At 38.3% G+C, this 13,520-nt stretch overlaps 1 protein-coding gene across 1 annotated transcript; it reads right to left on the bottom strand.

Moving 5' to 3' along the window:
- Positions 1-3,265: 3,265 nt before the first annotated feature.
- On the bottom strand, positions 3,266-3,751 carry LOC138871057 (uncharacterized). Its single transcript, XM_070148908.1, has one exon. The coding sequence runs from the start codon at positions 3,749-3,751 to the stop codon at positions 3,266-3,268; it is 486 nt and encodes a 161-aa protein (XP_070005009.1).
- Positions 3,752-13,520: the final 9,769 nt, after the last annotated feature.

Raw genomic sequence — 13,520 nt, 5'->3', positions numbered from 1 at the left:
CCTGTAAAAAGCATCGTATGGAGCAATCTGGATACTGGAGTGGTAACTGTTATTATATGCAAACTCGATAAGAGGTAGATGTCCACCCAACTTCTTTTAAAATCCAGCACATATGCTCGCAACATATCCTCGAGCGTCTGAATCATGCGCTCGGCTTGTCCATCCGTTTGTGGATGAAAAGTCGTGCTGAGATTCACCTGAGTTCTTAGACCTTTCTGAAATGACCTCCAAAAATGTGTTATAAACTGGGCCCCACGGTCAGATATAATAGATATTGGCACTCCGTATAGTCGCACTATTTCTTTAATATATAACTTTGCATAATCTTCTGCTGTATAAGTAGATTTGACCGGTAGGAAATGAGCTAATTTCATGAGCCTATCGACTATCACCCATATGGAATCAAACTTACATTGAGAACGAGGTAAACCCGTGATAAAGTCCATATTTATTGCCTACCATTTCCATGTCAGGATCTCTATAGTTTGCATTAGCCCTCCAGGCTTCTGGTGCTTTATCTTCACCTGTTGGCAACTAGGGCATTGAGAGACATACTCAGTAATGTTCTTCTTCATATCGTTCCACCAATACACATCATTAATGTCATGATACATTTTTGTCGACCTAGGGTGAATGGAATACCATGAATAATGTGCCTCTGACATAATCTTGTCTCGTAACCCTACTATATCTGGAACACACAAATGACCCCTGTATTTGAGAACCCCATCTCCTTTGAGTTCTAACAACGACTTCTTCTGTTGTGGAACCCGCTCTCTCAACTTGACTAACTCTGGATCCTCGTACTGCCTCTCCTTTACTTCAGCTATGAGGGTTTGGAGTACAATCCCTCCATTGCCAGAGTCTACTAACCAAACCCCCAAATAAGCCAATTGATGAATCTCTCTGGTTCATTGTCTTTTCTCAGCCTCTACATGTGCTAAGCTATACATAGATCGACGACTTAAGGCATCTGCTACAACATTAGCTTACCATGGATGGTAGAGAATGCTAACATCGTAATCTTTCAATAACTCAAGCAATTGCCTTTGTCGCAAATTCAACTCTTTTTGCTTGAAGATATATTGCAGGATTTTATGATTTGTGAACACATCAACATGAACACCATATAATAATGGCGACATATCTTAAGTGCATGGACAACCGCAGCTAATTCGAGGTCATAGGTCGGATAATTCCGCTCATGCTTCTTTAACTGCCATGAAGCATATGCAATTACTTTCCCGTATTGTATCAGGACTCATCCTAACCCGACACATGAGGCATCACAATACATGGCATAACCATCTAGACCTTCTGGAAGTGCTAGAACTGGTGCGTAGGTCAACCTATTCTATAAAAGCTCTTGGAAACTCTGTTCACATGCCTCTATCTACTGAAACTTAGTCGCTTTCTGCATCAACTTTGTTAATGGTGCTGAAAGAGAAGAAAAACCTTCCATGAACCTCTAGTAATATCCTGTTAAGCCTAGAAAGCTACGAATATCTGTCGGAGTGGTAGGTCTAGGCCAGGATTTCACAGCCTCAATCTTCAGAGTGTCTACCTTTATACCTCCGTCGGATACAATATGCCCCAAGAATGTTACGGACTTTAACCAGAACTCACACTTAGAAAACTTAGCATACAATTTATTATCGTGGATTGTTTGGAGTACTGCTCGCAGGTGATCCACATGCTCATCCTCTGAATGTGAATAAACAAGAATATCATCAATAAAGACTATCACGAATAGATCCAAATATGGTCGGAATAGGCTATTCATCAAGTCCATAAATATGGCAGGTGCATTCGTCAACCCGAAGGACATAACAAGGAACTCAAAGTGGTCATATCGAGTCCTAAAGGCTGTTTTGGGAATATCTTTCTCCCGAACTCTAACCTGGTAGTACCCCGACCTTAAATCTATCTTTGAAAAGCATTTAGCTCCCTACAATTGATCAAACAAGTCGTCTATCCTTAGAAGGGTATACTTATTCTTAATAGTTACCTTGTTCAGTTGCCTATAATCGATACATATCCTTAGTGAGCCGTCTTTCTTCTGGACAAATAGTACCGGTGCACCCCAAGGTGAAGTATTGGGCCTGATGAAACCTTTCTCCAGTAAATCTTTTAACTACTCCTTCAACTCCTTCAATTCGGCAGGTGCCATTTTATATGGAGGGATGGATATTGGTTGCGTTCCTAGAAGCAAATCGATGCCAAAATCAATCTCTCGCTTTGGAGGAATACCTGGAAGTTCATCTGGAAATACATCCGCATACTCCTTTACTACTGGAATAGACTGAAGTGTAAGTATCTCAGCATCTGTATCTTTAACTCACACAATATGATAAATGCACCTTTTTGCGATCATTTTACTTGCCTTCGGATAGGAAATAAACCTGCCTCTGGGTGTCGCTGTGTTACCTACCCATTCAAGGACTGGTTCACCCGAAAAATGAAATCTGGCTATCTTTGCTCGACAATCAACTGTGGCATAACAAGCTGCCAACCAGTCCATGCCCATGATAGCATCAAAAACCAACATCTCTAGCTCAACTAGGTTGGCTGAGGTCCGATGACCACAAACTGATATCGTACAACCTCGATAAACGCGTCTAGCAATAATCGATTCTCCTACCGGTGTAGATACCGCAAAAGGATCACTTAGTATTTCAGGCACTATACCAAATTTCTGCGCGACAAATGGGGTAATACATGATAAAGTAGATCATGGGTCTATCAAGGCATAAACATCGTGATAACAAATGGTCAACATACTTGTCACAACGTCTGGTGAGGACTCTTGGTCCTGTCGACCTGCTAGCGCATAGATACGATTCTGGTTACCACCTGAACTGGACCCTCTATCTTTGCGTTGACCTCTACCAGCCGAAGACTGAGACTCGCGCCCTGAAGGATGCACGGACATAGCTGATCCTGTTGCTGAATTCGCTGGTTGCGCCATTCCTCCAAAATCTCTATTTAGGCAATCTCGCATTTTATGCCCCGAACGTTCACATGTATAACAAGCATCAGAACCAGCTCGGCATTGGCCTAAGTGTCCTCAATCACATATGGCACATCGTGCCAGAAACAACCCTGTCTATCTTGAACCTCGTTGTCGCTGCAAGCTTGATGCCTGGGAGCTCTCACCTGGTCTTGACTAAGTATAGCGGTCATGCCTGTAACCTTGTAGCTGAGGTGGCGGAGGTCTAGGTGGTTGTTTGAAGTATTGGGGCCTGTAAATACCATGAGACTACTTCTAAGATCTGGATAATCTCATCCTCTTATGCTGCCCTGACTTAGTCCTCTCCGTACTCTGCTGCCGATGCCTACCTCTCTCTATATTCTGAGCAAATGCCTGAATCCGGGAGATATCCATACTATCCTGTAATGCAGCAGTGGCACATGCATCGGTCAACTCTGGGGCCAACCCTTCTATAAACATGTGGATCCTGTCCTGCATAGTAGCAACTATGGATGGTGCATATTTGGCCAATGAGTCAAAATGGAGACTATACTCTCGAACACTCATATTGCCCTGCTTGAGGGCTAGAAACTGATCGAGTCGGGCCTGTCGGATCTCTCGCGGTAGGTAATGGTCAAGTAAGGCATCTGGAAAATTCTCCCAAATAGCAGGAGGTGCATCACATCCCCTAGACCTTTCCCATCCCTCATACCAAAGGATGGCTATATCTCGGAGTCGAAAAGCTGCTAACTCAACTGCCTCTTTCTCCGTGGCATGCATAACCCGAAAGATCCTATGAAGTTGATCTATGAAATCCTGCGGGTCCTCCCTCTGATCTGTCCCCGTGAACTCTGGGGGATTCAAAGCAATAAACTCTCGGACCCTTGAACTCCTAGATCCCTCAGAAGGTCCTGCACTAGTGGATGCCCTAGCCTGTTACTGGGTAGCTACCAACTGTGCCAACAAATGCACCGCATTCCTCAAGTCCTGATTTGATGGAAGCAAAGGGGGAACTGGATGTGCGGTCTCCCTAGGGATCTCAGGTGGCAGAGGAGCCGGTAATCGCGGGGTAGGGGTCTCTCCCTATGACTCCGATTGGGCCCCATCAACTGGGGGTACCCCGCTGGTCCCCTCACCTACTGTTGTTTCTCTCCTCTGTCTATAGCCTTCCTAGTTACCGTCATCTGTGCATGCAAACGTCAAAACGTTAGATTAACTCAAATTTCTTATAACTCAGTGATACAGCACGATTTAAATTTGAAAGAAGGGTAACCAACTCCTAAATACATGTAGTCCCCTGCTTATATAATGTGGTGCACCACACATCTATAAACAAGACCCTACTAGACACGGCTTGTAGACTCCCTAGGACAGAACTACTATGATACCATTTTTGTCAAGCCCCGAGCCTGGGGGCGAGACCGGCACCCAGTGCCTCACCTATCCTTGCATACCACTGGTGACTAAGAGACTCTGAACATGTAATGTCATATTTTAGACATGGGCCACATTGCAAGATAATGTGCGATGCAAATTATAAAATTGAATAGAGACTAACGCTGACTAAACGTTAACATAAAGCTGGGCCGGCAAGGCCGTCATAATTACTACAACTGAAAAGCCAACAAAATATACGCATAGGGCCTACAAGCCCAATATACTGCACTAACTGACAGGATATATCTACAAACCTCTACTGATAGATGTACTGTGATCGGAACAAGGCCCCGACCTACCCTTAACCTATCTACATAAATGCACAAGATGTACTCCAAACTGCTAGACTCGGCAACTCCGAAAGACGGGGAGCTTACCGATAAGGCTGAACTCGGGCATACACCTACTAAGAAGGTCTACTCGTCTGTATGTCCGAACCTACACGCATGAAATACAGCGCCCCCAGAAAGGACGTCAGTACGAAATAATGTACCGTGTATGTAAGGCAATATATTGAAGCTGAAACTGAACTGATAATATAATAACTGAAAACAACTGGGAGTCATAGAAAATCTGAAGATATGCTCATCCGCTGATATCGACTCAATTCTCTCAATATAGTGAGTAAAATAGTTGTCCGTCCCTAGAAGGCTCGATATACATATATATCTGCTCTGCCGTAGTGGGCTTGCTCATAAGTGCTCGACCATACTAGGCTTTGTATCTCGAACAACTGGGCTCGCTCATAGGCGCTCAGCCACATCAGGCTCGGTATATAACTTACCATCTGATCAGATGTTGCCCAATAAAGGCATGTCCATCGATTATAGCTCGTTGGTAATGAAAATACTTTTAATACTGTATATATGTAAACTCTTTGCTCTATTGACCGGAAGAAGGAAATATTTAACTGAATATGCAGTCCCAATAAGAAGAATATGGTAACTCACAAAACTAGGAAAATATAAGTAATTTGCGAGACTAGCAAAACATACGTAAATTCCGGGATACGAATTTTTCTTTATGTCTCGTTATCAAACTTGTGTAATTATGATATCATGCTAAAATGAAGAAAACACTTAGCCTTAACATACTTGGAGTAGGGAAAACTCCGTATAATATTTCGTTGGAAAACCTTCATGATTAAACGAACTTTGCCTCTGGTCCTTAAGGATTCACGGACGAAATTTGTTTCTGGTTCTTAAAATTTTGGAACAAAATCAGTGTTCCCTTGAAATGTTTGAGAGGGAACGTTTCTGTTCTTGCAATTTGGAAAGAAGTTGTTCCAACTTAAAACCAACGTTTCTTTTGGTTGGAAATTTTAAAAAGGAAAATGTTCTGATTCTTAAAGTCTTGAATGAAACTTTTGAAAATGTTTGCAAATGCCTAACATTCTGACCTCTATTGAAACCTTTTTGATTGATAAAGCTAAGTCCAAAACTTAAATAGTGCCAATAATGGCACAAAATACGTTTCTACTGTTAAAAAAAAGTTACATAAATACATAAAACGCAGTATAATACTGCATTTTACTTTAACGAAAAGTTAGCCGTTAAAGTTAAATGCAGTACTATACTGCTTTTTGTGAGCACGTGATTTTTGCCTTAACAAAAACTACTCCAAAATAAATCAAAAAATAAAATAAATTTCTTTTACTGTGTAGTTTTTGAATTTGCGTGGTGTTAAATATTTGTGTTATGTCCGTAAATGTTTACTTTGTCATAATAAAATGAAAATTAAAATAAAATACATGTTGCATGCATATAGGATTTAATTATGCATTTGAAAGATAATTTAAATAAAATCACAAAAATATGCATTCATTCTATTTTTAAATATGTTACTGTGTGATTAATGTTTTGACTATGTGTTAAATAGTTGTTATAAAGTAATTAATATTTTTGTGTAAGATTAAAATTGTTTTATAATTTTTATTAGGATTTTTTAATGATAAATAATAAAATAAAATAAAATAAAATAAATTGTAGAAATAGAATCGGACCTGGATTAAAATCCAGGCCCAAAACTAAATTACCCCCCCCCCAGCCCAATCCAGGCAACCCAGGTACCGGTCCAATTCAAACGAGTCAAAACGACATCGTTTGGTCGTAGTTTAGCAGAGACCGTTGGATCAAAGCCAACCAACGGCTGAGATCCCACGAACCTTAACCCACAATCCTTACCCGATCCGATACCCGGTCCAACCCGTCCCCCAGCTTAAACCAAACGACATCGTTTGGTTAAGTGAGTAAATCCTGACCTTTCATCCTACTAGATCTAACGGTCAGCATCAATCCACCCCACCCCTATATAAGGCCCAAACCCTTACCCCGACCCCCTAGCCAAACACCCCCCTCCTTCCCTGTTCATCGTCCCTTCCAAAACTCACCCCTAACCCTAGCCGCCCTAGGATCCCACCGCCTGAAACCCGGCGGAGAATCCCCTGAACATCCTCTACACAGATCTAACCTTAGTTTCCTTCGAATCAGACCCCAACTCTTCGAATACTAAATCGAAGGTGGGTCTGAAAACTCCAACCTTTCCAATGGCTTCCAAAATAACACCATAGTACCCCCTAGCATGCCTTGTTATGGATCTGATGTTTGTTTGGCTCGAATCAGTTCCGAGCTTCTCGAATCTTCTTTTGAAGATTCGGACCAAACAAGAACAAACTCAGATCTGTTCTAAACTGACACCAAATGACCCCTAGGCTACCCCCACCCGTGTGTCATTGTTGGTTCCCCTCGAACCTACCCAGAAGTGTTCGGATTTAAAATCCAAGATCTGAAACCCTAAATTTCCAATCCTGGCAAAGATTGAGGTTTAATCGACCTTAGTCAAAGTATTTTCAGTAGAAAATACTTCGACTAAGGTCTGTTTGATTTCAAACAAAGTTCAAATCCAAGTTGAGTTGAGTCCGGTTGAATTTGAAGGCTCAGAGGTAATTTTCTGTTGCTTATGTATGTTCTACGTGTATTCTATATTCGTTTCATTAGTTTGTTTAATTTTTCATAATTTTCTAGTCAATTTTGTTATACTGTCCCCTACCCGTCTACTTGATTCCAAATGTGAATTGTTTCTGTTAATTGTGATTATGTACAATGTGTGTAATCGACTCGATTAAGTTCGTCGATTAGTTGTATTGTGAATCTTGCTTCTGAAATGATGTTTGTAATACCCTGTTTATCTGTTTAGAGTTGATTATCATCATTGAAATCAGTTAATTAGTTCTTCCCAATTTATTGATTCTTGTTTAATAAATCAGAAAGTTTGTCAATGGTGTGTATATGTTGATTTCTGAATCAGTGAGTTTCAGGGCATTGTCAGTATATTGACAATGCTCCTGTGTTTGTTTGATTTTTGTTCAAAGTTAAAGCTCAGTTTACTGAACTCAGTGTAATATGTTGTTATGATGATTGGTTCTGAATTCAGTATGATTCTACAAATGTTGATTAGATGTAATTGTGTTAGGAGGTTACATTCTTAGTCAGGATTCAGTCCAAACTTTAGGATTGGTTGTAGCTGTCTTAAATCAGATTAATAATCAGGCTTATACAGATTTTAAAATCTGTATTGTTAAGATGCTGAATTTAAGGCAGTAATACCAGTAGAAAACAGTAAATCTGGACATTTCTGGGATAAAACAGTAAGGGTAATATGATATAATAGAGGGGTGAAAGTGGTTTGTTAATGGATTTTAATTTAATGAGATAATGGGAAACAAAGGGTAATGGGCTGCTTAAAATCAGGATAAGATCACTTAAAGTATTCAAAAGTAGTTTACAATTCAAGCAAAGAGTAAACGGCATAATCTTATGGTAAAATTTACTTGTATTTGATGGTTATAGCAAAACTATAAGGTATTCCTTCCATTTCAATTTATGTGGCAGTATTTTATTTTTAGTTTGTTTGAAAAAATTATAACTTTTAAAGTTTTAAAATAATTCACCTTAAATTTTTTATTATGTCCTTAATGACAAACTTTTATAGTTCGCATAAAATGTCATGGCATATCTAAAACTATCAGTTGTACAAATCTTTCTTTTTTCTTCAACTTCATACCTAGTAAAATAATGTCACATAAAATGACACGATAGAGTGATAAATTGAGGTGAACATATATGCTAATTAATTATAATTTAATAATAACATAGGAAAAAGATGGGTTTTGATTATTACTCTTTTGTCCATACCACTATCCCCTCGTAAAATTAAGTTTAAAACTTGATCTTTAAGACTTTGTTTATTCTAGAAAAAAATTTTAGACAAGTCTACTTCTTTCGAAAAGCTTTTTAAATATACCTATGAACAAATTACATTTGCATGTCCAACTCGACAACTTCCTTTCCTGCTCCTTTATATTCAGAAAAAATGAAGCATTAAACTTTTGTCCAAGTCATGTAAAGGAAAGAAGGGGAAAAGGTCGAAAGATCAACATTGGAATTAGCTGGAAATTTTTTAGCTGTATTTGATGTTTTATAGTTTGATGGATTATAATAAGCAGCGGAAGCAATCCTAATATCAAAATCACATGTAATCTAGACAATTAGTATAAACGGAATTTCATGGGTTATCTCTTGAAGCGTGAACAAAACTTCTCTATTACGTGAGCTCCAATTCCACAGCAGCGCAATGAAATCTTAATCACCCGCACGATCACGATCTCCGAATATTTCACGGTCTTCTACTGTATTACCCAAATAATACCCGAAAATAGTAATTTCGTAGGGGCGAAATTTCTAGGAAAATAGGCTGAAAATTTCGGTCCCCTTTTTCTCCCCTCATCTAGGTGGAAAATCTTATGTATTTATAGCACAAGTTTTAAGGGTTAAAACCATTTTCCAAAACCTGTTAGGTTTTATTTTCCACCAGAAAAAGAATTCCTTTATTTCCTATTATTTAGGCACAGCAGGGACCACAAAATTTAATTAACAAGGCTTCCAATTATGGAATTAATTTATAATTTTTGAAATTAATATCCACCATAATTAATTACGAATTATTCCACTAAAAATCCGTAATTGCACTCCTTATTCAATTTCGAAATTCATCCATTAAATCTTATTTAACTCCCCATGTTAAGATTTAGATACTAATCAATTAAATTAAATTACTGACGATTTAATTTATTAATTATTTCCTTTAGACTTTCGCTTAACTTATTTTATGTATCGGATACAAAATTCATCGGTCGGGTTTACACATGAAAACTTATAAGCTTTCATAAAGGTGTATCATCAATCTCTAAACTGAGACATGAATTCCATGAAGAAGGATATGACGTCCCAGTTAATGAAGATTATCAGTATTTACAATTCAAGCAGAGAAGTATAAACATTTTGAGTTACTTTCAACAGTAACAAAGATATATACAATTGACCACACCCATCTAAATTATACCCTATGGGAGCTAACAAATATAGTTTAAGAGAAGGATGGGAGATCAAGATAAAGTTGAGGTTAGAGTAACCCAAAATTGTGGATGGATTGTTATCATTAGCTAGCATTTTCAAAGGATAGTGCAACGTGGTAATAATTCTCCTTGTGAGACACCCGGATGGTTCACTCTAGAATAGTACAGTCAGACATGAATACTAGCATGTTCATAAAATTCAGAAGATAGGCACTGGAATCCTAGAAGGGATAAATATTTACCTTAGTATGATTCCAGTCCCTAGTAAAAAAAGGATAGAGAATGTTAGGTGTCCCGAAGAGCCAATGAGATGAAGCAAGGGGAGCTAAAAGTGAAAGAACGTTTTGTTGAAGTTTTTAGAATAAGGTGATAAATAGAAATATTAGCTGGAGAATAAGAAGAGAGTAAATGAAGTATTATGAGTAAGATGTGATAAATAAGTGATAACAGTAAATCAAAATATAACACGATGATAGAGTCTATAGTCAAGTGAAGGAAAAGACAAGAGGTGACAGGCCTTGAGACAATAATAGAGTATAGGCCAAAGGTCGTATCCTCAATTCGAGAAATGAGTTGGTGAGTCCAACGTGATTACTAGAAGGCAAACTTAGACCCCATGTAGTAATAGAAATTAGTATGGTCTAGTAAAGAAGATAAAACCGAACATGAATTAGGGACCGGAGGATTTGATAATAGTCGACATCATGATAATTTCAGTGATCGCGTTCCAACAGTAATAGAATGGACAATAAAAGAATAACCTTTAAAGGCCATTCAGGAAGATGCTTCCCTAAAGCAAGCACTGTGAGTAGAGTTAAGCTTAAGGGATTAAGTGTGTCAGTTACACTTGGTGTCACCTTCGTGCGTAAGAAATTCAATTATCGCGGGTACAGAAGGGTTACCCCAAGGCAAGAAAGTGTCCGTGAAAATACGCCAAAGATAAAGAGGTAAAATATTTATTGGTAAAACTTTCATAGCATTAAATGTTAGTACTCCCCTAAAGGGACAAGATGGTGTGATATGGTATTAAGTCGGAGATATGTGGTTTAGGTAACTATGGAATAGTAAAGGAAGAATGTGGTAAAAAAAAAGAAGCAAAAGGGGTGAGGTTGCATTTATTCAAATCTACAGATATGATACAACTCCAGAAGATTATGCAAGCACGATGCCGAGGAGAGGCAGTAAGGTTTCCTGCCCAGGATGTTATTGATAAATAAGTGCGAATGAACACTTGACACATAAAGAGTCCATGCGAGAGGTAAGTTGAGACAAAAGACATAACCCAAGAGACATTACGTAAAATATAGATATGAGAATGGACCAACGTGTAGTTAGTATTGATTGAGGAAGAGCCTAGTTATGACTAGACAAGAGGATATAGACAAATCAGCAGATCATGCAAGATAAACGTAGTGAACCCCAACATAGTGAATTCAGTCTCGCATATCGGACATCATGATCATTGAGAAATATTCAAATAGGAGTTGGGGTAATTAAAGGTACCGTATAAGTGTTACAGAAATAAAAGATAGTGCCACTAGGGAGACAGTCAAAAATTTCAGTTTAGAAGAAACCTTACGAGCACAAGGTCACGGAGGTAAGTAACTAAAGATAATTATAGGCGAGTGAGAACACCAAAAATTTCTTTGGGTATACGGTGTAATAAGGTTGTATCTTTACAGGAGTCAGAGGATCTCCCCTAAGTACTACCACGAAAGACTAGCTGAGGAAACAAGGGAGAAGCCTTCAACCTAAGCATATTAACTTGAAGAAGAATTGGTCTGGTAACAACAGTCTCACTACAATGGATGCACTCCATAAGAAAGTGGCACCTATAGTAGCTAATGAATAGGAAGAAAAAACAATCAAAAGTATATCTGAGATCATATGAGTTACAAGGAATTCCAATATTCGTGGGTACTAAGATAAGCCAAGTATCCATGCAACAAGTGGCAGAACGACCAGAAAAAGTAATTGCTTACATTTAAAGAAAACTGAGAAGGCACGAAATGAATTCTATGGTGCTAGCAAGTTAAAGGAAGGTTGCGAGTAATATATATAGATATGTGTAGGTCGCAAGATAAAATATCATAGAGCGACAAGGTTTTAGGTACATAGGAGTAAGGATAAGAAAATGTGAGTGAGATGGTGACAAGAATAGGTAAGGTTTCAGGATTAAACCCATCAAAACAAGAGAGCTTATGGCTTCTGTAAGTTATTGAAAGCTCGGTACAGCCTGAATGAACTCAGAGGAGTCTAAGACTAGGTGCATTTAGAAGATATGGAATGCTGCCCTGGTAATAGAATAAGGGTGTAATTGTGATAGATAAAGTGGATGACGTTTAAGCCTTTAATTGCATAATGATTTAACGAGAAAGGGATTTCATGAATTGCACGGGATTAGAATACCCTCATAAGATGGATCACATTGGGATGCTATAAAATACGTTTATTGAAGTATAGTATTATCCCTAGGTGGATCAGGAAAACCACTCAAGATGTTCCCCAATAACACGTGAGCCCTAGTGATAATGTTTTACGTAACAGGTTTCAAGTTATCAGTGGGGGATTATAAATTAACATTAAGGTAAATCAATAATAGATGGATAAAAGTTCCAAAGTATGACAGGAGATTATGATGCCATTCTTTAGATGAACAGTAATAAAAAAGCATTAAATGGCTTAGATTTATACATATAGGATAAGCGGTGAGAGTGTAACCTGGAGTTGGGTGGCAGACCTCGCTAATAATAAACCGAAGTAAGAGTTATGGTATAATATGACCTACCTAGTTGTAGTAAAACCATAAGCATAGATAACTAAGGCCATGAAACAATATATATCAATAGTCGTAAGTTCGACAAAGTACAAGTGAAGAACTTCAATACACCTATAGATGCCCAGAGGGACAGCTTGTCAAGTTCTGTATATATTCCCAAAGTGAGGTTTAGAGATTGGATAAAAGCTGAGGGAAAGGGAGAAAAGAGTTGCATAGGCGCACATACAAGGTCAGAATCGTGCAGACTGCATGAAAGAATGTAGAAATAGTTACGAGATTGGAAGAATTTCGACCACAAGTCGTGGTGTGAGAAAGAGGTCTAAAGGGGGGAATGCCCTAGCCTTTGGATTTATTCATCGAACAACTCCTTATATGGAAAAAACAATATTAAAGTATTCATAAGAGCTATTGATTAAGGGACGGATAAGTGCATCAGTCAACATTCGAGGACGAATGTTCCAAAGGGGGGAATGATGTTACACCCCATGTTTTCGTACGTGAGGGTACGCCGTAAGTCAATTGATGTAAGCTTAGAAATAAAATTATATTTGGAAGCATATAAAATAAGATTATCATGATACCTTGGAGGTTACAAATATTTAATATCATGAATAACGAGTACCAAGAAGGTTGGAAAGCTTATAAGCCAAACCAATTGAAGAAAATAAGTTTCGTCGAAAGTCGACAAGTTTGGAATATTATAACATGTACTTTGAGGTGAGACTAGAGTTATTAACATGATAAGGAGGTTACTCTATGAGTTATTTTAGTCGTATGATAGTCATTTGCTACTTTTTGAAGGCAAACAAGTTGTGGAACAAAAGTTAGCAAAGGTCATCAAAAGTTACATTCATAAATTTGCTGAAAATTATGTCAAATATAGCTGAGCTTTTATCCAAATATAATTGTAATTATGGGGT

Source organism: Nicotiana sylvestris, chromosome 6 (genome assembly GCF_000393655.2).
Source record: "Nicotiana sylvestris chromosome 6, ASM39365v2, whole genome shotgun sequence".
In the NCBI taxonomy this organism is placed as follows: domain Eukaryota; kingdom Viridiplantae; phylum Streptophyta; class Magnoliopsida; order Solanales; family Solanaceae; genus Nicotiana; species Nicotiana sylvestris.
This window is presented reverse-complemented; position numbering and strand designations above follow the sequence as displayed.